The following is a 25,205-nucleotide window of genomic DNA, read 5'->3' on the forward strand; positions in this document are numbered from 1 at the left end:
AGCTGATCTCATTAAAAAGTTAGAAGTCTATTTAACAACTCGTTAAGATGCAAGTGGTAAAAAAAGGCAATAGACATCTTTGAAGAATAAAGATTACAGATATTTAGTAGATTCACATTATATAATAATAAAAAATTATATTATACTAAAATTATACTACATATTTATATACAGCATATTTCCGAGCAATATACACATTTACTTCCTTTTTAGGATGGATATCTTACAGGTAACTAAAAGAATGCGTGACAGGTACAATATTTTTCATATTTTTGTAATTCTATATATTTGTCTCTTATTCTATTCAGGTAAATACAAACGTTCAAAACATAAAAAAAATATTGTATAACCGTCATCTAATGTTTAACATTGTGTGTTATTGGAAAATATATTTTTACCTCGATTAGCGTCAAGTTGCAAAGTAGATTTACAATCGTTCATTTAGTAGTGATAATGTAAACCACATTTCAATATCACAGGTCGAAATTTTGTTTAACAGTAATTTTGTCCGTTTCTTTAATTCAGCATTGTTTGCAGAAATCCAAGAATATAACTACCTAAATCTTCATCCTGATTAGTCCATGAAACGTAAACACTCTTTTGATCATCTTCATCTCCTTCCACCTTTACTAAAACGGATTCAACTGATATAGAACCGTCCGTTAATTGGACCGTCCATCCAGATAGTCTTTCTTTCAATGGCTGCAATAGTTTTAAGGTAGTAGCTTGCGCTGGGCCGGGATCCCTTACTTGCACAGTAGATGTGAATCTGACCACATGTTTTGTGATACCTGCAGCTTTTGCAACCTAATCAAATACAAAAGCAATAATTAATGCATATAAAATAACAAATGTTATTTCCAATAAAAAGAATAACGGTCATGAATTAAACAGTTATTATGTGGGAGATATTACCTCATCCGCATCTACAAGACAGACACCGTCTTCTCTCAACATCAGGACACTGTGAAGCAATCTCCGTCTTTTCGGATCAGGCGGCAAGGCCGAGTATCTCTTTGCTTCGGCTTTTAGCAATGCTAGAGAAGCATCTACGGGAACTTTGGATGTGGTCGTGATAATACAAGTTTCGCCGTTTGCAGGATTATAGCAACTAACACCAAATTCTTGTTTGATTTTCTCCTTCAAATATTCCATCTTAGCGAATTCTCCATGCACCAGCATAACATTCTTTGGTTCACAATACTGTATCAACTGCATTATTCCTTTTGCATCAGCGTGAGCAGAAAAGGACATGTACTCCACGGCCATCTTTACCTCCACAATCTGTCGATTCTCGAACTCTATTCTCCGCGTACCGTTTAAAACTTTGTGCCCTACGGTACCTTGCACGCAAAAACCTGGCATTATAACCATGTTTGACTCGTTAGGCGCCCATTTCTTAAAGATCTGGAGGGAGAGACCGGCGTGTAACATTCCTGGCGTAGCAAACACCACCATCGCACCTGGATTATCGATATACGCTTTATCAAACGGTTTTATGTGCTTAAAGTCAAACATATTCCGTTGTACAAACGTTTTTTTAATTTTCTGATTAGTCCAGGTGATAAACATTTTATAATAATTGTTGGCCTTTTCGGTTAAACCAAGTGCGAAATAAACTGGTACTTTCAGATTCATTCTTTCCCAATACGTTTCCAAAAGTATACACAGTTCTTGGGCGCGACCGAGAGCGAATACAGGAATCAGCACCTTTCCACCTCTGTCGATGCATTCGTGTACCTGAAACACGCTCTTATCTTCTCAAAAAAATCGTTCAACATAAATTAAATTATTACCAATAATAATGAGTCGAAAACATACTTTCTTGAGGAAATCTCTTTCCCTGCATCTCTTCGAATCTCTAATCGTGGTTGCATATGTTGATTCTGAAATTAACAAGTCTGGCCTGCATTTGTCTATCCACGCAGCACCTAAATGCCGATCCGGCGTCATATTATAATCTCCTGTGTATACAATAGACTGTGATCCCACACGAACCCAAAACATGGCTGCACCGAGAACGTGTCCGGCATAATATGCTTTTATCTCCAATTCTGAATCTACCATGACAGATTGATGAAGCGTAACAGCAATAACTTTCTTCATGCAATCCTTTATCATTTGCGATGTGAAAAAGTTACTTTCGCCTTTACGCTCAACTGCAACCTTTCTCATGTCTTCTAGTAAGATTGGTGCAATAGCCTTAGTTGGATGTGTCATATAAATTGGTCCAGTGTAACCTACCTATATTTTAAATAAGAAGAAATGAAGATGTGCAAGAAAATTGAAAAAGATGCAATAAAGATAAAAAAAAATTATTGTAAAATAATTCTTGATATTATGTTACCATCTCTGTGAAATATGGAAGAGCGCCACAATGATCTAAGTGAAAATGAGAGATGATGACACAGTCGATATAATTGGTCGCAGGTCCCTCTGGAACTATATAGGAAAAGTCTGGGAACCGTCTCTCATCGTTGAATCCCATGTGCATTCCACAGTCCAGCATGATGTTTTTGCCACCCATGGAGACAAGGATACAACTACGTCCAACATCCTGCCCAGCACCAAGTGGTGTAACTTTTATATCCGGCATTTCTAAAAAGATTAACAAAACATAGTATTATTTAAAACTTTAATGAAATAATCATATTACTTCCAAGATAGCAAGCTAATGTTATTTGTTGTTATTTTGATGTCCAAATGACATCTTTAATGTCACTTTTATATCAAAATGACAAATAATGTCAGCTTGCTACCTGAATCTATATATACATACAATAAGATATTAATCAAGCATAAAATAGAAAATGGATGCTTATGAAACAAACGTGTGTACGTGTCTTAATATCTTTTTACTGTAAATTAACAAATATATCTTTTATTTTTAAAAGAGCATCCTCTCTTAAAAGAAACTGACAGAATCAGCTCAAACATGTTGATATCGTTATACTGCTTACTTAAAGAGATATCAATTGATTGACTAATCTAGATCACAACAATTTGCTTTCTGAATTATAATCTTGTTGTAATATAAATAAAGGTTATTAGAAGTAGGTTAGGCTTAGCGAAAGAGCGTTACCAAGCATTACTAATGCACCGGTTCGTAAGCACACAATGAATAAAACAATTATTATATGCACACAGATCACAGTTGAGAATCAATGAGCAGATTAACGTAAACATGTATCAAAAGTTGATTACATTTTCTTCAAAAACTATCAAGATCTTTCCCCTCTTTACACTCCTTGGCGCATACCTATTACACCGAATTGAAAATACAACTATACAAGACGAAATTTGTTTGCACTTGCGAGACAATCTGGACAACTTGATAAGAAAAATATTTTTCCTAGATAAAAATCCTAACCTAAAAGGTTATCAGCACGTGTGTTCCAAAACTCATATAATTCTGTTATCGAACGCAACCGCGCGCAGTATGAACTCTCACTACACGCCGTTGTCTTGTTTTAATTATTTCGGTCTAATTATTTTTTTTTATAAATATTCACGTAAACAAATATTTCACAAGTGATACTCTATACACAAGAATGATAGCGTAGTAATTCAAAGTTATCTTTAATTCCTTTAAATTACATAATGCACTTATACATAATGTAAATTTGTATATAAATATTTCGTATATGTTTCATCATATTATTCCAGGAAATGTACAAAAAAAGCAATTCAAATTTGTGGTCGTAATACTAGGATTAATTACCTAATTATAAATACTATATAATAGGGATTTCAGTCTGTTTAACACAGCTAGATAATAGTACTGTGCATCCTTAGGATTGAAAAGCTAAATAATTTCCAAATGCTTCAATTTGTTTAAGCAGTATCAGAATGTTCAACATTATATTTGATAAGTAGTATTCGTGTTTATATTAGTGCAAATACAAGGCCCATAAAATCATAAAAGTACATAAAGATGAAAACACTATATAATAGATATGCACTATGACGTACATCTATTATTTGATAATTATATATCGATATTATTCGGCAATTATTGTTTTTCAAACGTCGCACTGTTCTATATTATTTATGATTTCAGGTTAAAGAAACACATCTCATTGGCTGGCGATCAGACGATAAAGTATTGTAAAAGAACACAAAATTTTAATTTGTGTGAACTATATTTAATTTAAAAATTATTGTATATAAAGTACTATTTTGAGTTTTCAAATTACTAATAGAAAAAAAAGATAATAGAAAAGAGATAAAATAAAGTGAAATAATTATGGTGTTTTATAGTTCTTCGTCAAGGTTGAAGTCCTCCTCTGGAAAATCTCCAACTTTTATGTGCGCTGGTTTCACAAAGCCACCATATTTTGGAGCACATTCGAAATATTTTTTTCCTCCGACACTATCAACAACACAATAAGTGTAAGAAGGGAAAAAAAATGTTCAGGTGTCGTAATTAAATATATTTACCTCCCATCATTCTTGCCAAGAGGCTCATCATATTTAACACCGATCCACCAGCCTTCCTTAAATTCAGTTTTACCTATAATATTTATATATTAAAATAATAAAAATACTTTTAGTAAAAATAAGAGATTGCAAATACATTAAGATTCTAACCAACATATAAGATAGTAGCTCTTCGCTTTGGCTGATTTGGAACAGATACTTCGCAACGGTCTCCAACTTTGCACAAACTAGCCAAGTGTTCCTCTGTTTCTTCTTCCAGTTTCTTCTCTTCTGCTCTTCTTTTCATGTCTTCCTCATTGTACTTTCCTAATTTATTCCTTTCTAGGAACGCCTTAACAGTGTCTGTTCAAGCATAAATAAAATACATCTCATTCATCATTTAATTTGATATAAGACAAATATAAGAGTCTCACCTGTTTTTTTGGCATACTCTTCCTCAGATATCTCAAATTTTTTCACATGATTTAAATCTTCTGTCGTACATGAGAAATTATCAATAACCTGTAATTTCCTTACATTTCATTTGCAATCTCACAATTTTGTGCTTATAAATACTTGAAGTAGTCTCAGTAAGACATAAAGCTTTCACATTATAATTTCTGTATCATGTTGTAGTATCTGTATATTTACATGTATCCTCATTCCATCATCTATTGAATATGACCCCAAAAGGCGTTGTTCTTCCTCCAATCTACAAACGAGCTTGTCGTTCTTGTCATAAACTTCAACGGTCATTGTAACTGGGTTACCACCAGTAAGAAGCTCCAATTTGCCCTATAATTTTGTCTTGTAAATTTCTATGCAGGAGAAAATTTTAGAAAGGAAGCAGTGCTTTACTTACCTTAAATTCATGGACAGTTATACCCTTTTGAAATCGACGTTCCACACAACACGATTCCTGACCAGAGTTTGTGATTGATAAATTCACAAAATCAGACGTAATCACACTGCACGAGCTCATTTTATTTAATTTGACGTACGATATTCGACTACTACAGAATATAGGGTTAAATGATTTCAAATGTTCGCGGATCTTTTATGTCATGTTTCGGATATTTCCGAATACAATTATAATAAATCTAATTTGTGCAACCTTATTTTATATATAATTATATAAAATAAATTAACGCCTAGTGTTTTGTACTCGCGTTAATTGCAAAATATGTAAACACAACACTTTGACAGAACTTTCGAAGCTCCAGCGAAATATCATGACGTCATTGAAGATAGAGAGAAACTCATAGCGTTTTCGGCCCGACCGGGTTTGCACCAACCTGGGTTGGATTAATGGCGTTTTGCGCTCTCCCATTGGTAGAGCGTGTGACATCAACCAATAGGAAAGATTAATCCAACCCAGGTTGGTGCAAACCCGATCGGGCCGAAAACGCTATCAGAAACCTGAGTTTCTCTCTATCTGAGAGCGACCGGAGCGACCATTCCGGTCTTTAATTGTGATGTGACTACATATATTATCGACATTGCTGATAAAGTAGTGTCAAAATACGATGTGGTGCGAATCCGTACTAAATCAAATATTTATACTTGAACATGCCACAAATTGTAGATGTAAAGATAATATACATATATAATTTTACGTATATACTTACATTTACATAATTTTTCTTTTGCTACAGCCTACATGATCTCTACTTTAGATCTGTTTCTTTCAGCTGTATTTTTTATCCTTATCTTTTCTTCTTTTTTTTTAATGACACGTTGACTTTTAAATACAAAACACGTCAAAATGAAAACACTCGTTATAAAAAATAATTTTAAAATAACATTTAAAAATGCATATTATATAATATTGATTCTTATATGCATGAATTACTTCATAATTTTTCTTTTATATTGTTGCGTATGTTTTATAAGTTTAGAAAAAAAATTAAGAAAATTATAAAACAGCGCGCGCGCGCAGAAATAATTAAGTTATATTTCAAATTATATATTTCAATATTGTAATTTGCTTTAGAACTCAATCAAATAACAAAACAATGAATATTTATTATCAATTATTTTATGTACACATTTTTTCTTTAAAAATGTATACATGTATGTGTATCTGTATATGATGTCATTGAAATGAAAGAAACAGGCAATTGCATCTTAAAAACAGAAAAAAAGATAGAAAAATATTTATTTATAAAATATTTCACGATTAAAAAATTAGATTAAATAAATATCTTATATTTGACACTATAACTATAACAATTAGCTGTATGGATAATAATTTGAGGAAAAAAAATAATGTAATATCTTTGTCAAATATTCATTGAAGTTATTTATTTGAAAGTTGTATTTAAGCTGATTAAATCGATACGCTTTTGTTGATTAATGTGCATCATAAACAAAATATCAGCAGTAATTACTTCAATTTTAGTTTTATACATAAATTAGTTCCAAATAAAAAATATACAAGACAGTCAAACTGAAAATAATGTGGCTGTACAGTTGTGGACAAAAGAATTGGCTTTCTTTTTTAAATTTCGTCTTTTACAGAACTTGTAAGAACATCTTTATAACTTTTTTGCAATCTAAAACTCGTCGAAGAAACAAAAATATTGCAATCCTTTTATCCACAATTTGTTAGAAACGATGAAACTATATACCGTCTTACTTGTACAGCGGAAAAATATTTTCATATCTATATATAGCACATGTATATCTATATTAATTTTACACTTCATCCAAAGCAATTATAATTATTATACAAGATAAACGCATGTCTCTTTCTTCTCTCACATTGAGTCTTAAAACAGAAATATATTTTTAAGAAATTGAATTGAAAGATATTACAATATAGCTTTACCATTAGTTTGAAGCTTCTCGTTAACATTGGCCATTTTTTAATTTATCGAAGCAGTAATTGATGCTTCTTCTTACAGAAGTTTACCCTTCAATATCTCATAAACCATTTTGTTTCTAAAGTACGGCATATCATCTTGTGTAAACGTTATCTTCTTATTTCCGCAGGCATATTCGGCAAACATACAAGAGAATACGCCACAATCGCTGCCGTTCATCTGTTGTGGAATGTTCTTGGCTGATTGTAATTTCCAGTCGCTCATATCATAAGATTGTTTCTTTTTGTCTAGACTCTCATCCTGTAAATATTGTCTTAGTGTGGCTAAACATTTTGGGTTACTACCGCCCATACTGTCATAATAAACAATCGATTTATTCCTGAAATCTATTATTGACATACACCAGTGAATGTCCAGATGTATCGGCACAACTACAAGATCCTGTGCAAATATGTCTACTTTTCTGGTCCATCGCTTCAGAGACGAGTGACCACCCGATAGAAGTTTTGGATAAAAAAATGTATTCATTGCGTGCACCTTTGGATACTTGTCGGAAGACGTGCCTCTGGCAATTAATAGATTCATGTAGAAGTTTATTACTTCATCATTTAGCCAATTTAAGTCGGCTAGCGTGCAAAGATCCTTTCGCGTGAGCCTTAGACCAAAACCTTCTGCAAGAACCTCACCTGGAGGACATGGTATAATGGCGCTTCTCACTTCTTTCAACATCTCATTGGTCAACGTCGGCAACGCTGGTTCTTCCTGCTCCTCTCTATCATCTAGGACAGCCAGGTATAATTTCATGGAACGTGCCAATTGTTCTTCCAGAGCTGCTTCTCGAGCATATCTATTGTGCTTCGACAAGACACATGTCATCTTCTTCAGTTCTTCAGCCTCTCTGTGTCGTTGTTCAATCCGTTCGTTGTATCTCTTAGTAACTTGCGGGATGAAGTCTTGTCTCATGATAGGTTTTGCAGCTAGCTCGTCACGCAATGAGTTAGTTGCAACAACTTCGACAGGTAACTTTGGCGTAGTTTTCACTAATCCACTGGTACTGGGTCTATCAATTGTAATTACTTTGTTGGATTGCTGATACGTCGTGATACCTTTCTTGCTGTAATTTAAAGTAGGAACTTTTTCTTTATCTGTCCTAGAATAGTTTGACATGCAAACTCTATTATGGTATGACGCTGGTATCTTAGACAAGTTAGTGACAGATGATTGAATCTTGCTGGATGTCATGATTTCTGGTTGCTTTTCTAAGTCGATAACTTCTATAGATTTGCGCGCAGGTTTATCTGTAAATACCTGTATCCTACTTGGAAACAGATTTTGAAGCATTTCTTCATATTGATATTTCTCTTTTAATTGATTAGTTTTGGATAATGTGGGAGAATTGTGATAGATATCCGGCATCCTATGTTTGTGATGGAAAAAGTGCTCCGTGGTCGGTTTATTGTGATGCAGCATAAAGCAAGTAGACTTACAAGTGGGAGTTTTGTAATATTCAAAAGATTGCGATTGCTTTTTATGAGTACCGTTCATCTGTGCGCACGGTTTTATCGACGAGCATTTCTGCTCACCCATGTATACAATATCGTCGTCATCACTGTCATCAATGGTAAAATACTGTTCCATTGTACGAGCTATATTACAATTGGATTTAAATTTCTTGGATGTTATATATTCTTCTTCAAAGTTACAGTCCTCAGCTTTCCGTTTCTTAGAACCTTCATCTACCCATCCGAAGATCTTCTTCAGAAAATCAAATATTATAGACATGATTAACACATGTATATATCCTGGTCTTATTATTGCCCATTCAACATATATTACTAATGTAGCTCAATCTAAAAAATAAAAAAATAAATTCTTATATATAGTCATTCATTGATTATTATGCATTCATTGATTATGTACTCATTGATATAAAGCAAATATCACAAAAGTAGAAACTTTGTAGTAAAGCCATAATCAGTAAGAACATTTTCCGCGAAAAATCCTTAGTCATATATATCTAGCTACGCAGCTTTTGTTTTTAATTCAAGCCAATGAGATACAACATAAAAAGAACATAGACAATTTTACAAGCATCTAATAGTTATCTCTTTAAAGTATGAAAAATGGCGGATGGTCACATGGACCTCTAGAGATCAAAGCCAACATGAAGTACTACTGGTTATACTGGTTATATAGAGCCATAGTAAAAAAAATTTTGGTACTTGTGTTAAAACCGGTTCACACTCTCCTTAAAATTTTGTGTTGAATTTTTAACATATACAATTGTTAATTTAAACGTAAAGTGATTATGTTTTTTAAATATTTTATGTTAATTAATATTCAATATTTCACAGTGTTCAAATAATTTATAAATGAACAAACAAATAAGAGTAATTTAAAATATATTAAAAAATTTTAATTCTAAGATAAATGAATAACATACATGTTAATTTAACATATAAAAATTAATTTTATTGAAAAAATATAGTTCCACAGTTTGTGTTTAGAAATTATATCAATGTTACATATTTTGTGTTAATTCTTAGATATTTTTGTTACTTTTTAACATATTTATCTTGTGTTAGATTAACACAGATTTTCAAATTGTATATGTGAATGACAGATAGTAGGAGCTATATTTCTCATATTTAATACTAATAATAATAATTATTATTATTACTATTTGTTCATCCATTTCAAAGTCTTACAAATTTGAATATTTATTGAGACATACAAATTTAAATTTATTTGAAACTAAAAATCATAAAACTGTTTGACAATAAATATGAGATATAAGGATATTTCTCGACATGTGCCTATATATTTCACACTATTCATTTTCAAAAGATTATTAAGATTACTTACACTGGGTTCTTACATAAAGAAATTAGACAAAAGCACAAATAAGCAAATGCTGATTTATATCTTGTTCGATTTCTATTAAAGACACTGAGTCTATAAGAGTTGATAATAAGAATTCAATCTGAAAAGAGAAGGACCATGGTTATTATGAAATTATGACTTGTACCATACAAAATTATTACCACTTGAAATAATTTATTTGCACTATTCTGCACTGATGCACAATAAAAATAACTTACAATTGAAATAAAATATGACTGAAAGATTTTGCATCAAAGAAAAAAAAGAGGAAGGATAGAAAATACTACAGAAAAAAATACTATAGAAATATACTACCGAAAAAAGTTCAGCTACACAACCTTAAACATAAGCTTAATTATAAAAATATAACGAAAACATATATTTTGACCGAAAAAGGCACCCAATGTGAATGTCATTGCATTTTGACGAAATATACGTTGCGACATTTCATCAAGAGGTTTTTGCTACACTCTTGAATTTAGGTGTTTCTTCATGTTTAAAAATCTAGAAAGCACCAGTGCGGAATAGCGCAGTAGTCGAATTCATTAAAAATTTTCGATTATGCAAACGTATACGCATCGGCGTGATGTAAAATTAACCTCACTGCACGGCATGCGACATCCGTTCCGGTTGATGCTTACTCTCGAGAATTGCGTTGAATTCGCCGTATGTGCCACAGCAGGCGCTTAACCTTAAACCCAGACGAAATTTTTTTATCCTGCCTCTCAAACGTAAGATTTGTCATCCATGAACCGTTTAATTTAGCAATATCACAAACATAACCCAGCGGTGGCGTATTTTCTACATATCGCGCTCGGCACCATACTTGACCATACTTTGCAAGGTTGCAACGCCTGAGATTGGAGCATGCCGAGATTGCCGAGCAGGCTGACCACTCCCGCGCATTCTTTTTTTTCTCCGAGACTACTCGAGTGTCCTCTCACCCTTTCTAGCTGCATGACAGGTCTAATTTGATTGATTTCGGAACAAAACGAGGGAAAAGCTAAATTTCGAATAAAAAAAATTATTCCGTTACTTTGTGGAAGTAGCAAATGATTAATGAATTATTCTTGATTTTTTTGTAAGGCCCTGCGCACAATAGAAAGAATAAAGAATAAACGACTTTAACCTATCAGAAATCGGATACATCGAAATACACATTTTCTGATGGATAAAATCATTATTCCTTAAGGTGCCTTTTCATGCCGACGTTCGACGCTTATTTTCAGCATCAAAATAGGTCTCGTGATCAAAATTGACGCTTGATATTTGCCAATTTCTATAGGTAAATTTTCACGAGCTGCTCTAACCGGCTGTTTCAGCGACAAAAAGGATCATGTGACCAACATGGACGCTTGATATTCGTCAATTTTGACCACGAGATTCTTTTTGTCGCTGAAACAGCCGGTTTGAGCAGCTCGTGAAAATTTACCTTATCACGTGACTTATTTTAACGCCGAAAGTGAGCGTCGAGCGTCAGTATGAAAAGGCACCTTTAGGCCTAATGTTCACGATGCTAGTACTCGGTTCGAGTTCTCGGATCAAGAAATGTGTAGCCAATCAACTTGCCGGTTTTTCGTAAAAACTATAAGCTGATTGGCTACACATTTCTCGATCCGAGAGCTCAGAACGAGTTCTAGCATCGTGGACATCGGGCCTTAAGGTGCTTTTTCATGCTGATACTCGACCGGCCGACACTCATTGGGCGCATTCAGCGGACTCAACAGTTGAGTGAGCGCTCACTGTTATTGGTGTATTCTTCTAAATCTAAAATTCTGATTGGATGAGCTAAAAGAATACACCAATGACAGCGAGCGCTTACTCAACTATTTAGGCCGCGGTCCGATTCACGCTTACAACGCTTAAAAATCATTTCATCCTTGTTGCTTGTCAAATGTTAAACGAAGACGAAAGATACCCATGAGCGTTGTTAGCATGAATCGGACCATGGCCTTAGTCGGCTGAATGCGCCCGTTTTCAGTGTCAGATCACGTGATACAAATTTACGAATACAAGGCTACGTTCCAAAACTTCCTCTTCGAGGAAGATTTTATTTTGTATGCTATAGTATGCGTTACGTGTACTATCTATTTCCAGTAAAATTTTCCTCGGAGAGGAAGTTCTGGAACATAGCTCAAGCAGAGAGAAACCTGAGAGAGGCCATGGCGACCTTTTTCGCGTGATAGGCGAAAGCCACCATACGCTAGCGGCACCAACATCATTTTTATAAAATGATGTGAACTACGTATCGCATTATCGACACTGTCGATAAAATCGTAGTGTCGATACATGGATTTGGTGCTAAATCCACAAATATAATATTAATTTACAAAAAAATGTTTTTTTAATCGAATAAGGCGTTTTTTTATAGATTTTTGGATGCTGAAAACGATGCCGTGAGTTAAATTTCACTGGCACGTCAGGTTATCGAAATAATTGAGGTTTAATATGCAAAAATGACTCTTTTGTGATATTTAAAATGTTTTTGTTAAAAAAGATTAACTTTATCTTGAAATTGTAATCAAAAGTCATAAATGTATTGTTTTAAATATCACAAAAGAGTCATTTTAAATATCACAAAAGAGTCATTTTTGCATATTAAACCTCAATTATTTCGATAACCTGACGTGCCAGTGAAATTTAACTCACGTCATCGTTTTCAGCATCTAAAAATCTATAAAAAACGCCTTATTCGATTAAAAAAACATTTTTTTGTAAATTAATATTATATTTGTGGATTTAGCACCAAATCCATGTATCGACACTACGATTTTATCGACAGTGTCGATAATGCGATACGTAGTTCACATCATTTTATAAAAATGATGTTGGTGCCGCTAGCGTATGGTGGCTTTCGCCTATCACGCGAAAAAGGTCGCCATGGCCTCTCTCAGGTTTCTCTCTGGCTCAAGTGTCGATTTTAATCACGCGACCTATTTTGACGCTAAAAATGAGCATCGAGCGTCAGCATGAAAAAGTACCTTAAGGTTTGCTAGTGTGGCATACTCCACAATCTCCACATGCTTTAACATGTTCCTAGTCCTACCATAGCTCCTACTCTACGTCTACGAGCGCATTTGAATGAGTAGAAACTACAGTTGGAGGAAATAGGAGCATGTTGGAGCATGCGACGCGAACAAACCTTTTAGTATATACTTGATTCGATTTCGCACTTCTGTGTATTCGTCGTTATTCGCAGTCCAAGTCACTCCAAACTCCAAGTTCATACGGGTCATACTCCATCCAACTGATCCAACTCCATCTCAGTCCTCAGGTCCTCAGAGAGTATTGCAGACTTGCGTGGTCTGTGATCTCACATGGTCTTACAATAAAGTTTTACTTTGTTGTTTTCATTTCGACTAGTACATTTATGATAAATAATTCTTATATTGAAAATAAGATGCGATAATATATTGTAACTGTAAAATTGCAGAATTTTGTAAGAATAATGTAATTATAATTGATTGTACTTATAAAAGATTTTTTTTAAAGTACCGATGTCTTATGCCGTTATAAGTTTTGTTTCAATAAAGCGGTACTTAAAACATGTTACGATTTGCTACATTTGAAGTATATTTCTAAACGTTGTTTATAATGGTAAGTGGTTCAATAGGTTGATTTTTTTATTTTATTCGTCTCAATATTCTTGCAGCGGAAAGAATTTTGTACTTTGAGAGAAATACACTAGCAAAACAAGATTCGGTCTCATGAGTACTAATAATAAGAAAGGATTTATTGCTGTACATGTTGGTACGTAATTATTTAGACTAATTTATAATTGATATTTGTACATAAATTATTGTAACTCATAATTTTTTTTTTGTTGATAGGTGCTGGGCAGCACTCGGCGTCACTCAAAGAAAAGTATCAAAAATTATGTCGTGATGCATGCAAAGTGGTAAGATTTTCAAGCAATTTAATGAGCTGTGATACAGGTTTAATTTTTTCAAAATTCTATATTTTTCTTACGACTGTTTGTTCTGTCAGGGAGCTCAAAGTTTGAAGTCCAATGGCAATGTATTAGATGCAGTGGTCGAAGCAGTAATGATATTGGAAGATTCTCCTATGACAAACGCTGGATTCGGATCAAATCTTACGTTGAATGGCACAGTGGAGTGCGACGCAAGTGTAATGGATGGTAGCAGTTTGCAGTATGGTGCAGTCGGTGCAGTTAGCGGAATAAAAAATCCTGTTTTGTTGGCAAAGCGTTTGTGTGAGCAGCAGTCCATTAAGTTTGCATATGGCAGAATTCCTCCTAGGTGTTATTTTAGTCTTATATGTTTACAATTGTATTAAGATTATTGTTATATTAATTTTTATTCTCTATTAGCTTTTTGGTTGGAAATGGTGCACATATTTGGGCACACGAGATGGGCATACAAATTTTACCTCCAGAACAATTAATATCAGGTATATAAAATTAGCATAAGTTTTTAACAAACCACAGAAATTGATTTATAATTATATAAATTGTAATATTTATTTTTTATGTGTATCATTTATTTATCTAATATATTTTTCAGTGAAAGCTCAAAAGATATATAAGCATTATAAAAGAAAATTAGAAAGCTGTAGTGCAGAGGTTCAAAAGGTATGAAGAAGTTATTTCTCATTTATATTTTAATATTATATTTTAAGTAAAATTTATTATTTAATTATTATACTGAAGTGTGCTAAGAAAAGAATGGACACAGTAGGAGCAATATGTGTCGATAACAGTGGAAATATTGCTGCAGCTTGCTCAAGCGGTGGTATAATTTTAAAATATCCAGGAAGAGTTGGACAAGTACAATTTCTTTATTATGTCAATATTTATATAATTAATTTTTAATATAAATTTTGTTATACATTATCGTAGTTTACCAAACTTTTTTATTCTAATTCTAGGCTGGAGTATGGGGCTGTGGTACCTGGGCTTGCAAAGATACTTCGTATTCAGTAGGCACTAGTACTTCAGGTTGTGGAGAGCATCTTGTGCGCACCTCGTTAGCGCGTACAATCGCAGAAGCTATTTCAGATACATCTTGTCCAACTACAAGTTTGCATCGTGCGATGAGCACAGATTTCATCGGTGTGCCGCAGATTTAGCATAATTGCGTGGTGATTAATAAAAGCAATGACAGTCTGTTTATACTTTCTTTTTAGATTCGAAATTTCTCTGTGGACTTGAACAAAAACTTGGTGGTGTCATCGCGGTACGATATTCTCCACAAGAAGGTTTAGGCGATTTTCTCTGGAGCCATTCCACAAATTCTATGATAATAGGTTATATGAATACATGTGAACGTGCATCAATGGTACGTATTACTTTTTTGCTTAATATCGTAAAATATATATTACAAATGTATGATCTTTATTTGTAAGGATCGATTATAAAATTTTTTAATAATTATACTAGCCTGAGATAAATTCATTGCATTGGACATTAAAAATTTTTTTTAGAATATTGATGTCGTACTAAATCCAAACTCGAAGCTAGAAAGTTCCTAACATGTACCAATTTTTTAGTCTTGTAACATATGTGTTTATGTGATATTATTTTATGAATAATAAAATCACAAAAGAAATGAATAATACTAATATTTCCATATATGTGACAGTATTTACTACATAGTTTATTAGAATACCTACATATCAAGTTAAACTAGAAATTAATAATTGAGGAAGATGTATCACTTACTTTCAACATTTTGTATTTGTTTTACTTAATCTGTTATATTTTAATGTTTTTTTATTTAAAAATATAATTACAAAATATTAAATATTTTATATTTAAATATATTTCTAATATAAAATTTATATATTCTACATGTATATATATATAACTATATTTGTTAATATTATATGGTTATTGTGATTTTGGTAAAATTCCATAATGGCAACAAATGGATTTTTGGATTCAGCATATCAACTTTGTGTTAAATCACTTTACAAGTTCAGGCACTGAAAGTTTTAATTCGCAAGCTAATGTTAAAAATCTGAAATAAGTTTGATTTGTTAAAAAAATTAATTTTTTGTTTACAGAGTTACATGTCGGCCTTACCATCACATGAAGTAGGTAAGAAAGCTGTTGTTGAAGGAGTGTGCTTTAAATTAGCGGGACTTGATGAAGTCTGAGAATAATTGTATCGATGAAAGGATTTTTCACAAAAATCAAACAAAAAGTTGAATTTTTAGAAACCAAAAAACTTATCTTGAAACTATTATATAAATATGTAATAATTAATAATGTTATATTCTTTTTCAAAAACATGATTATATAAAATATTAAATAAAACCTGAAACTATTAAGGTATAAAAACAAACTTTTAGGTTTTAGGTAATATTTTGAAAATTTATTTAAAAGAAATAAAAATTTTCTGAATTTGTTTGATTCTTGCGAAAATTTATTTACTATCTATTTATCCTATATTTTACATGTATCTTTTTTTATAACATTAATGATAATAAAGGTGAAGAAGAATACATTATTTAAAGTATAAAGTAATTTATTCTTTTATTTACAAAATTTTACAAATTATTCTTAACAAAAGTATTTTTTGCAACTTAAATTCTTATATTTCCCGGTTTCTGTTTGATGAGATAATTTATTACTTAATGGAATAAAATGGTTCACAATGCGACTAATAGAGAATGATTTGATGCCACAGAGATAAAAAAATGAAGTTATTTGTTTTTTGTGGAAAATCCTTCAATTATATATATGTAATTTTACATGTAATAAGCTTTTATAAAAAATTATTTATGATCTAAAATACTCTATATACAAAAAATTTTTATACAAAACCATTAATTTCATAAAATATGTAAATGCTGCCATATTGAATCATTTTCCATAATCACAACTTTGTACAGTAAACAAATTTTTCTAACTTTTATATTACTATATATATTTTATTGTATATTTTATAGTCAACTTATATAAATACAATGATTACCATTAACAATGAACCTAGATACATTTTAATTAATAAATATGTACATTCTTGATAAACTAATCTTTCTCTTTCTTTTTGATAGAAGAAAATTTCCGATCTCTAAAATCGTATTATTTTAATTTATATTAAATTAACTTCCGCGCGCGCGCGTGATTACTTTGAAATATTATACACAGTTTTTTTTTATAAACTGCCTATATCGTTAAATCGTTTTAATTTCTCTGGAAACACATCTTTAAAGAGTACCGGATCTGCACGAAATTCAATTGATTCCAACGGCATAGTTCCATAAATAGAAGAAAATTTGTTTATACACTGTGTACGTTCCACCATATGCGTCAAATCCGCGGATAGCATTTCAGTATTGGTGCACTCGGGACATCGGAATTTTTTCTTTGGTGTCACCTATAAGAGAGAAGAGAGAAGAGAGAGAGAGAGATTTTATACAATTTTTAGATAATACCAATACATTTTGTCAATAATCTTACCTTTAACGGAGCTTTTCCAGTAATATTCGCTACCAAAAAATTCATTGCGATGTCCTCGCAGTTCATGTGTTCATCGACCCATTCTTTTATGTCTCCAGGCATGGCTGTAGTATACATGTAATTCCAATACTGAAAAATATATTAAGAAAAACTTAGGGTTACTTTAACAAACATAATCGATCGATTAGTCCATTGGAATTGGCCAATCGCATCCGCCGTTAAACGAAATGACAAATACGATTGGTCAATTCCAATGAACTAATCAGCCGATTACGTTATTAAAGTGACCCTTAAAGTTTGATACGAACTGTACAATTCCAATATTCGTACAAAAAATGATGTAATTTACTTTGTTGGATTAACTTATACATTCTTGGGGTGAGGATAACAGGAAAGGATGTTAATATTTTGAAAAAAATAAAATCCAAGGATTTTTATAATAAAGTGCGTGGTCTGAAATATTAAATAAAAATGTTATTAGGTGTAAAACAACAAAGCGTCTAATCTTTTGAGTAAAAAACAGCATAAGCGTTCGTAGCGCTTACTTTATGATGAAAAGCTGCCCCTGTTAATACCATGGAAATACTGTTCGTCCATTCGCTTTCATACTTCCAACAATTAGTACCATTATCCCACATGTGTAAGCGAGATGGAAATCCAACGATTCTATCTGGAAATTCTCTCCATACCTGTTTGAAAGTTTATGTATGTTTTATTAATATATATTTTCGTTCAATTAGTATTAGAAAAGATATAACATAAATATACTATATGTATGTATTTTTTAGACTACATAATTATTTTTCAAGTATACCTCATAAGCGAATTCTACTTCATCAGCAGTCAACATAATAATATCATCATCTATTGATAATACTGCTTCGGTTTCAATCTCATCATATGGATAAAATCGATTAGATAATTTATTTTCTTTCGTTTGTATTACTTTTAATGGCTTACTAACTTTTGGCCACCTAGTAGCTGTAACATTAAATTAGTAAAATTAACGTATAATGTATAATATTAACGTATAATATATGTATTTGAAGCTTAGCAAATAATCAAGGTGTTAAAATGTGCTCTTACAGTGTGGTGGATCTTTATGCTGATTATTCCAAATTACTAGAACTTTGGATAAGCTCGGTACCTTCACAAGTTTATTAATTAATAAAAACAATAACTCCAATCTGTCATACGTTAATATTACGGCAGTGAAGCCACGCGTTTTAGGAGCAGTTACTGGCAAAAAGAGTGGTGAAGACTTTCCCTAAAAAAGAAATAATTTATTTGATTCGCGAAAGATTTTCTTGCTTTAGTAATTATCCACCTTATAGGATGGTACATTCCAATATGTGTAATCTCGTGTTAAATGTGGAAATACACGATCTGCAAGTATTTCTAATGTAGTTTCAGTAATCTTCTCCATTGAACTAAAATAACGATCATAAAGCCATGCATTCTGTTCTTGCATGTCCATAATACGTTGAGGAGATATCTTTTTTAGCAGTTGTATTGTTAATAAAATGTCAACTTCACGTATAAAAACAGCAGCCCTGATAATAAGAGAAAATTATAAATGAAATAAATTATATATTGAAAAGTAGTGTAGCAGATATTAATTTACGAGTGCATCTTACTTGGTCCAGTCGATTACATCATGAAATGGCATCATTAGAGAATCAGCTATGATCACGGGTATACAACCAGCAGCCATTGCATCCAAAAGCGCACTTTGGGCAAGCCTAGCACCACGGATTATCAAACAAAACGTCGATGTCTAAAAAAGAACAGAAAATATTTTTAATCATATATATTAATAAAAATATTTTGCATATATACTGAATATGATTATATTACTTGCAGACTATCAGGATACTTGTACATATCCTCTCCTACACAACGTATTGTATTATTCATTGGATTAAAATGCAAACATGGACCTAGCACCAAAATGTCTTTTGGATATGTCGTCTTTATTTCCATTAAATCTTGCTCAAAAGCATTATTAATATTGATTTGTGAAGACATTACTAGCCATATTCTAAAATGCAAAATAATTATATACATATTTTTCCAAAAATTATGAAAAATAACAATGAAAAACATTACCTCATATTACTATGATTCGTTTTCAGATTATTTACAAGTGGACTGTACATTGGTAAACTAATGTCAAAGCTAGGTCTGTATGTTAATGATGACATTCCAGCACCTGCAATCATTGCTCTTCCTACCGGTACATCAATGATAGTATTATAATCTGGTACAGTACCAGGCACCATGTTAAAGATTAAATGATTCTCTCCTTTGTTCCAGAAAGGTAATGTTCTTAATGCTTGAGAGACTTCTTGCAATCTCAATCTATTCTGATTGAGAGTATCGATGGAAGGAATAAAAATACAAGCTTCATATGGATTAGGAGTATAAAATTTACTGCTGATAATAGCATTCAGAACTTGATAGAATTCTTTCGTCATCTGTCCAGTTATCGATCTACCCATGGAGTCTAAATATATCTTGAGTGGATAGACATATACCAGAAGTTTGTTCCCCTGGCTGCCACATCGGTAAACGTTGAAACAAGTAAAATACGTACAGGAAGAATTGGTTGTATCTGCAGTACTCGAGTCAGCAGGTAATGTTTGAATGGGTAATGTATTTATATCATTCAGCGTTATAGGAATATGTTCGGAATGTTTCTGTGTATTACCAAATTTGAAAATATAATACACTGAGATTAATACAGTGAATAATGTAAATGACAATAAACATATCACAAAGATATTGTGATAATGGTATGAGACTCTGTTGGCTTTATGTGATATGCGTGCTGGTAATACCATTTCTTTCTCTTTCTTCCCACAAGATATTGAAAAATATATTGTTCTATAAAAATCTCATACATTCAAGTACATAAATCTTCCATGTAATAATTTCAAACATCAGCACAGAACATATGACATAAGAGAGCTGTCATGTACAGATATTTATCTCAACATGTATACAATTAGAAATCCTCATTAAAATCCTTATTAGAATAACACTCGTCTTTCTTTTTTATAAAAAAAATTGCCATTAGATTGTTAATGCAAAATTAATACTTATAATGTAAATACGATATATACGTAAACTTCTGTCATTCTTCAGATTTTTCAATTTCTGCTAACTACTCAGCTGTTCAGAGTCAGATCTAAAATTATAGTGAGGTTATGTTCGTAAAGTTTGTTCATTTTATTTGCGTTCGCACTTTACATTCGGCATAAAGGTCTATTCACAAATAACCTTATGCATTATGCAGTATACATTATCCACAAACAGTTCATTCTTTTTAGAAATTTTTGAATTTTTTGAATAATTACCTTTTTTCTTTTTCTCCCCAACGTGAAAAGAAAAAGAGGAAAGATGAAGAAACCATGCAGGAAGTTTAGCTAAAATAAAAAATAAGCCAATTACAGTTTATTCAGACAAAATATAAGGCCTGTTCTTTTTGGCTGAACTTTTGCACCAGTTCATCTTTCTTCCTTTTCTCTTCAAGAGGAAAGAAGAGAAAGAAGAGGAAGAAAGATGAACTGGTGCAAAAGTTCAGCCAAAAAGAACAGGCCTATAGTCGCATAAGGTACACGCACAGAAAATGGATCAATTGTATTTTTAAGCAAATATATTCTTATTACCAAATATATTCTTATTAATCATTTATGTATTTCCTAGAATTAATAGCAAACTCGTGTGCCGCCTAAGGTGCGTTCGGGGAAATGCTATTAGCGCTATTATGTCATTCTATCTTTGTTTTATGTTATTTAATAAACAATGAAGATAGAATGACAGAAGTAGAATAGAATGATACTATAGTGCACCACGCTCGTGCTCCATTATTTCTTGAGGATCGAGCTTAACGTCGTTGAGAACGCCACCGTTAGGCCGTTGAGTCGTCCGCGGGAAGGAACATGGCGGCGGTAACAAGCTGGTGACAATCTGATATGGGATGGGCGTCGCGCAGCTAAACGTAGGAACGCAGCTTTTTTTTCTCCCGCCGTAATGATAATGAGTGGTGATACCGCGACGTATAAACATGGCGATCATTTGATACTGCAGTCGTCCTCCGATCCAGACGAGTCGCGGTTACTGCTACTGCTCCTGCTACTACTGGGGATCGTGCGGGGGTAGCGATAGTTCGGTCTAACTAACAATTTCCGTGATACTCATAATATACACACGGAAGCCCCGCGAACGTCGTGGGGACAGCGAGATCGCATAAAGAATATCTCTCGCTGAGAGCGCCGCGAGCAACTTGTCGGGTGACGCATAGCGAACGTTCCGGAGGCTGCGACGACGCGGCATCGAAGAAGGAGCTACGCGCGTCGTATGCGCTAAGATGGCCCGGGAATACGATCATCTGTTCAAGCTGCTCATCATAGGAGACAGCGGTAAATATATACGCGGCGGTTGCAACACCACCATACTAAACCGTCCCGCGATGACGCACAATTCTCTGTTCTTTATTAGCCGGATTCCCCTGCGCTTTGTATATAATCTCCTTTGTGTTTCGCCTATTTTTCTTCCTCTCTCTTTTTCCCCTTCCATTTCGTAAATTTCGTTCCGGATGAGGAAGATGTAAAAAGCGCAAAAAAAAAAAAGAGTACGGATTGTTGCGCGGAGCGTTGCTGTCGTCCGTCGGTGCAAGCTGATCGCCTGTCATTACGCAGTTTTAGCGGCAGTTTATTAAATGATGAGCCCGACAATGGATACATGTCGGCTATCCATTACGCCGCCGGCGTGGCTTATTGTTCGATTTCATGATGCGAAAATTGTTCTTCCTGCGCGACAGATTTAGAACAGCGGTAGAAGATAATGCATTGTGTCACGATAATGGGAAACTGAAAATAATTAAAAGACAAAGATATTTATTAGCATTTATTTCTCATAGTTTTCATTCTTATTAATAGTGAAAAATTATGTATTTATACTTTATTTTTTCTCTTTTATTTTTCTTTTTCTTTGTTATCAATTGTGTCTCTTATAAGTTTTATTTAAAGTTAAATCTTTTTTTTTTCTACTTAATTTAGTATAGGTAGAAGTAATCAACTTGATGTGATACAAAGCATCTTATATTGGAGTAACGTATGAAAACATATGTTTATCAAAGTGTGATCTTATCATAGTGATATTTACATCTTTTTTATATTTGTCAATCAACGTATTTATAAACATTTTAATGTATATGTATAATTTTTTTTAAAGCATAGGTAAAAACTCGCTCTTTTATTCTATTTAATTTAGTATAGATAGAAATAATTAATTCTATATGATATAAAGCATCTATATGATATATAGGTACATTTATTTATAAAGTGTAATTTTATCATGAAGATATTTATGTTCTTATATGTTTCAAATAACTTATTTATAAACTTTTTAATATATATATATATATTAAAAAAGAAAAAAAAATATATATATATATAATATTTTCTCCCTTGTTTTTAAGGCATGGGTAAAAGCTTTTTTAATTCTAATTAATTTAGTATAGATAGGAGTAATTAATTCTATGTGATATAAAGCATCTTATATTAGAATCATGTATAAATATGTTTATCAAAGTGTAATTTTATCATGAAGATATTTGTATCTTTTTTATAATTTTCAAATATTTATTTATGTACATCTTAATATGTATAAAATATATTTTTTCTTTTGTCTTTAAGGCGTAGGTAAAAGCTCGCTACTTCTGAGATTCGCTGACAATACCTTCAATGGCAGTTACATAACTACGATAGGAGTGGACTTTAAGATACAAACTGTGGAGGTAGACGGTGAGCGAGTAAAGCTGCAAATTTGGGATACCGCTGGACAAGAACGTTTCCGGACAATAACTTCAACTTACTATAGGGGAACACACGGCGTTATAGTTGTGTATGATGTGACCAGCGGTGATACTTTCGCGAACGTTAAACGGTGGTTACATGAAATCGAACAGAATTGTGATGTAGTTAACAGGGTACTGGTAGGAAATAAAAATGACGCACCTAATCAAAAGGTGGTGTTAACAGAAGATGCACAAAGATTTGCTAATCAAATGGGGATCCAGTTGTTTGAAACTTCCGCTAAGGACAACATCAATGTTGAAGAGGTACGTGTCATTAGTTTTTTTATTAATTTATAAAGCTATAAAATAAAACTGGAAACTTTAAGCTTGTTTCTTTATTATATTGATAAAGCTAATTTTATTGAATTTTATTCAACTTCAAGAATACTGTAAATTTAGTTAATTGAATTAATATATATTTCCTACTGCAATTTAATAATTACTTACAGATGTTCATGGCAATAACGCGGCAAGTGTTGCGGACCAAAAAAGAGCGCAAGGAACGGCAAGCCATACAGACTAATGAGACAGTCAACTTAAGAAAAAGCACAAAACAGCATAGGAAAAAATGTTGTTAGCGAGCGTTGTATAAGCACGCTACTCTCTATAAACGAAATATTCTTTGATACAATAATTAGGACAGAATAAAACAGAGAGCATGTGTTAGTATTACGAGCGGACATGAGACGCTGGAAACCCTGATATTTTCTAACACTGAGTTTTGTATTCCAATTACGATACCTAAGATTGTATCCTAACTAAAGTATACTTTTTTGACGTTAGTATTTAACATAGTAGAATCGAAATACCGAACGAGCGCGTAGGGCTTATTTAGTGAAAATGATCGTCTGTGCGGCATTCTTTTTTAACACGTTAAATACTTTCGCGTGCGTTGAAGAACAAAGGCCTATTCATTTGTAATACTTACGAAAGGGTAACTCTTACTCACGCGTATATTAAAAACCATCCTTTCATACATACGTTTTATACACAAACGCGTTTTACATCATGTAATCATTAAACGAAACATCGTAAGTGGCGAACATTATTACGAGCATCTTCCACTTTTTTGTCATTATGTAATTTTGGTCGTAGTAAAATTTTGCTGCATTCAACAATGAGTTACCATATGCTAAATAAGTCGTATTTAAAGCGAGTAGGATTAAAGTTTCTTGAACAAACGGGCGACTAATATTGTTAGCTGGTCCAAATAATTCTTAGGACGTTTTAGTAAAATTAAGGTTCCTGTAATTTGATGACGCTTTCACAATACGTTTTAAAAGATTCAATTTAATCGAATACGTGGAATGTATTAGGAATGTGTAACAGCATGTAAAAAAATTATGTAAAAAGAAGACTGCTATATGAAAACTGCAAAAATTGCTTTGTCGTGTGAAATTCAATATACTCCTGTCGTATTCGAAAGTTATACTACTGTCAGAAGACTAATCAATACGTTTATTTCCAACAGTCACATTTACAATATGTATTTCGTAAAATTTTATAATTAGTTATAATTAATTCTTATTAAAATTTTAAAATTGTGCAATCTGTGAATATTACATTTGTATATGAAACAATATTTATAAAAGCATATTTTAAGAAAGTTTTAAATAGTACCTAATAAAATTAAATACAATCGGGTCTCTTTATATTTTTTAAGAATGATAAATTTGTTAGCCAAAAGCATCAATTATATGTTATTGTTTCCAAGACATTGGAATATGCAGTATTTATATCACGTGCATTGTTATGCATTAATAAAATATTAAACAGTATTATCTCATTT

At 32.4% G+C, this 25,205-nt stretch overlaps 6 protein-coding genes across 13 annotated transcripts; 2 read left to right on the forward strand and 4 right to left on the reverse strand.

The window, feature by feature from the left end:
• Positions 1-298: 298 nt before the first annotated feature.
• Positions 299-3,326, reverse strand: IntS11 (integrator complex subunit 11). 3 transcript variants are annotated; one of them, XM_018507454.1, is made up of 5 exons: positions 3,260-3,326; positions 2,348-2,598; positions 1,822-2,244; positions 916-1,740; positions 299-807 (listed from the first exon to the last, which is right to left on the reverse strand). In XM_018507454.1, exons 2-5 carry the CDS (start codon positions 2,594-2,596, stop codon positions 517-519), a joined length of 1,788 nt encoding a protein of 595 aa, XP_018362956.1. In that variant the 5' UTR covers positions 2,597-2,598; positions 3,260-3,326; the 3' UTR covers positions 299-516. The 3 variants fall into 3 exon arrangements, with proteins under 3 accessions (XP_018362956.1, XP_018362955.1, XP_018362954.1); XM_018507453.1 differs by having other exon boundaries at positions 3,205-3,270; XM_018507452.1 differs by lacking the exon at positions 3,260-3,326 and adding an exon at positions 3,083-3,190.
• A 666-nt stretch (positions 3,327-3,992) lies between these two features.
• Positions 3,993-5,634, reverse strand: TBCB (tubulin-binding cofactor B). The gene is made up of 6 exons (XM_018507461.1): positions 5,282-5,634; positions 5,071-5,214; positions 4,854-4,941; positions 4,591-4,782; positions 4,441-4,513; positions 3,993-4,372 (listed from the first exon to the last, which is right to left on the reverse strand). Exons 1-6 carry the CDS (start codon positions 5,399-5,401, stop codon positions 4,255-4,257), a joined length of 735 nt encoding a protein of 244 aa, XP_018362963.1. The 5' UTR covers positions 5,402-5,634; the 3' UTR covers positions 3,993-4,254.
• A 1,251-nt stretch (positions 5,635-6,885) lies between these two features.
• Positions 6,886-10,966, reverse strand: LOC108761091 (sentrin-specific protease 1). Of its 3 annotated transcripts, none has more exons than XM_018507438.1 (3): positions 10,769-10,966; positions 10,110-10,227; positions 6,886-9,094 (listed from the first exon to the last, which is right to left on the reverse strand). In XM_018507438.1, the coding sequence occupies exon 3, from the start codon at positions 9,024-9,026 to the stop codon at positions 7,320-7,322; it is 1,707 nt and encodes a 568-aa protein (XP_018362940.1). In that variant the 5' UTR covers positions 9,027-9,094; positions 10,110-10,227; positions 10,769-10,966; the 3' UTR covers positions 6,886-7,319. The 3 variants fall into 3 exon arrangements, with proteins under 3 accessions (XP_018362940.1, XP_018362941.1, XP_018362939.1); XM_018507439.1 differs by having other exon boundaries at positions 10,727-10,966; XM_018507437.1 differs by lacking the exon at positions 10,110-10,227.
• Positions 10,967-13,040: 2,074 nt separating this feature from the next.
• On the forward strand, positions 13,041-16,303 carry Tasp1 (Taspase 1). 3 transcript variants are annotated; one of them, XM_018507519.1, is made up of 10 exons: positions 13,041-13,114; positions 13,780-13,877; positions 13,958-14,025; positions 14,115-14,386; positions 14,458-14,537; positions 14,651-14,718; positions 14,797-14,913; positions 15,015-15,198; positions 15,273-15,424; positions 16,152-16,303. In XM_018507519.1, the coding sequence occupies exons 2-10, from the start codon at positions 13,835-13,837 to the stop codon at positions 16,242-16,244; spliced, it is 1,077 nt and encodes a 358-aa protein (XP_018363021.1). In that variant the 5' UTR covers positions 13,041-13,114; positions 13,780-13,834; the 3' UTR covers positions 16,245-16,303. The 3 variants fall into 3 exon arrangements, with proteins under 3 accessions (XP_018363021.1, XP_018363020.1, XP_018363022.1); XM_018507518.1 differs by having other exon boundaries at positions 13,055-13,401; XM_018507520.1 differs by lacking the exon at positions 13,041-13,114 and adding an exon at positions 13,562-13,577.
• Positions 16,304-17,209: 906 nt separating this feature from the next.
• On the reverse strand, positions 17,210-20,607 carry sotv (exostosin glycosyltransferase sotv). 2 transcript variants are annotated; one of them, XM_018507516.1, is made up of 9 exons: positions 19,663-20,607; positions 19,411-19,594; positions 19,191-19,330; positions 18,881-19,106; positions 18,640-18,820; positions 18,368-18,534; positions 18,099-18,242; positions 17,554-17,682; positions 17,210-17,470 (listed from the first exon to the last, which is right to left on the reverse strand). In XM_018507516.1, the coding sequence occupies exons 1-9, from the start codon at positions 20,394-20,396 to the stop codon at positions 17,249-17,251; spliced, it is 2,127 nt and encodes a 708-aa protein (XP_018363018.1). In that variant the 5' UTR covers positions 20,397-20,607; the 3' UTR covers positions 17,210-17,248. The 2 variants fall into 2 exon arrangements, with proteins under 2 accessions (XP_018363018.1, XP_018363019.1); XM_018507517.1 differs by lacking the exons at positions 17,210-17,470; positions 17,554-17,682 and adding an exon at positions 17,712-18,006.
• An 850-nt stretch (positions 20,608-21,457) lies between these two features.
• Positions 21,458-24,881, forward strand: Rab35 (RAS oncogene family member Rab35). The gene is made up of 3 exons (XM_018507522.1): positions 21,458-21,977; positions 23,256-23,680; positions 23,866-24,881. Exons 1-3 carry the CDS (start codon positions 21,926-21,928, stop codon positions 23,992-23,994), a joined length of 606 nt encoding a protein of 201 aa, XP_018363024.1. The 5' UTR covers positions 21,458-21,925; the 3' UTR covers positions 23,995-24,881.
• The last annotated feature ends 324 nt before the right edge of the window (positions 24,882-25,205 follow it).

This window comes from Trachymyrmex cornetzi, unplaced genomic scaffold (genome assembly GCF_001594075.2).
Source record: "Trachymyrmex cornetzi isolate Tcor2-1 unplaced genomic scaffold, Tcor1.1 scaffold24, whole genome shotgun sequence".
Classification (NCBI taxonomy): domain Eukaryota; kingdom Metazoa; phylum Arthropoda; class Insecta; order Hymenoptera; family Formicidae; genus Trachymyrmex; species Trachymyrmex cornetzi.

Bases quoted from the DNA above. Each gene is read 5' to 3' on its own strand.
- Tasp1 (XM_018507519.1), top strand. From the start codon at position 13,835: ATGAGTACTAATAATAAGAAAGGATTTATTGCTGTACATGTTG. The intron at 14,026-14,114 runs GTAAGATTTTCA...TTGTTCTGTCAG, and splicing joins GTCGTGATGCATGCAAAGTG to GGAGCTCAAAGTTTGAAGTC. The intron at 14,719-14,796 runs GTATGAAGAAGT...ATTATACTGAAG, and splicing joins GTAGTGCAGAGGTTCAAAAG to TGTGCTAAGAAAAGAATGGA.
- IntS11 (XM_018507452.1), bottom strand. The intron at 1,741-1,821 runs GTATGTTTTCGA...AGCGTGTTTCAG, and splicing joins AAAGAGATTTCCTCAAGAAA to GTACACGAATGCATCGACAG. The intron at 808-915 runs GTAATATCTCCC...GTATTTGATTAG, and splicing joins GTCTTGTAGATGCGGATGAG to GTTGCAAAAGCTGCAGGTAT.
- TBCB (XM_018507461.1), bottom strand. From the start codon at position 5,401: ATGAGCTCGTGCAGTGTGATTACGTCTGATTTTGTGAATTTATCAATC. The intron at 4,942-5,070 runs GTAAATATACAG...AGGAAATTACAG, and splicing joins ATGATGGAATGAGGATACAT to GTTATTGATAATTTCTCATG. The intron at 4,514-4,590 runs GTTAGAATCTTA...TAAATATTATAG, and splicing joins AGCTACTATCTTATATGTTG to GTAAAACTGAATTTAAGGAA.
- sotv (XM_018507516.1), bottom strand. From the start codon at position 20,396: ATGGTATTACCAGCACGCATATCACATAAAGCCAACAGAGTCTCATAC. The intron at 19,595-19,662 runs GTAATGTTTTTC...TTTGCATTTTAG, and splicing joins ACGAATCATAGTAATATGAG to AATATGGCTAGTAATGTCTT. The intron at 18,821-18,880 runs GTGGATAATTAC...TTTCTTTTTTAG, and splicing joins GGAATGTACCATCCTATAAG to GGAAAGTCTTCACCACTCTT.
- Rab35 (XM_018507522.1), top strand. From the start codon at position 21,926: ATGGCCCGGGAATACGATCATCTGTTCAAGCTGCTCATCATAGGAGAC. The intron at 21,978-23,255 runs GTAAATATATAC...TTTGTCTTTAAG, and splicing joins GCTCATCATAGGAGACAGCG to GCGTAGGTAAAAGCTCGCTA. The intron at 23,681-23,865 runs GTACGTGTCATT...AATTACTTACAG, and splicing joins ACAACATCAATGTTGAAGAG to ATGTTCATGGCAATAACGCG.
- LOC108761091 (XM_018507437.1), bottom strand. From the start codon at position 9,026: ATGTCTATAATATTTGATTTTCTGAAGAAGATCTTCGGATGGGTAGAT.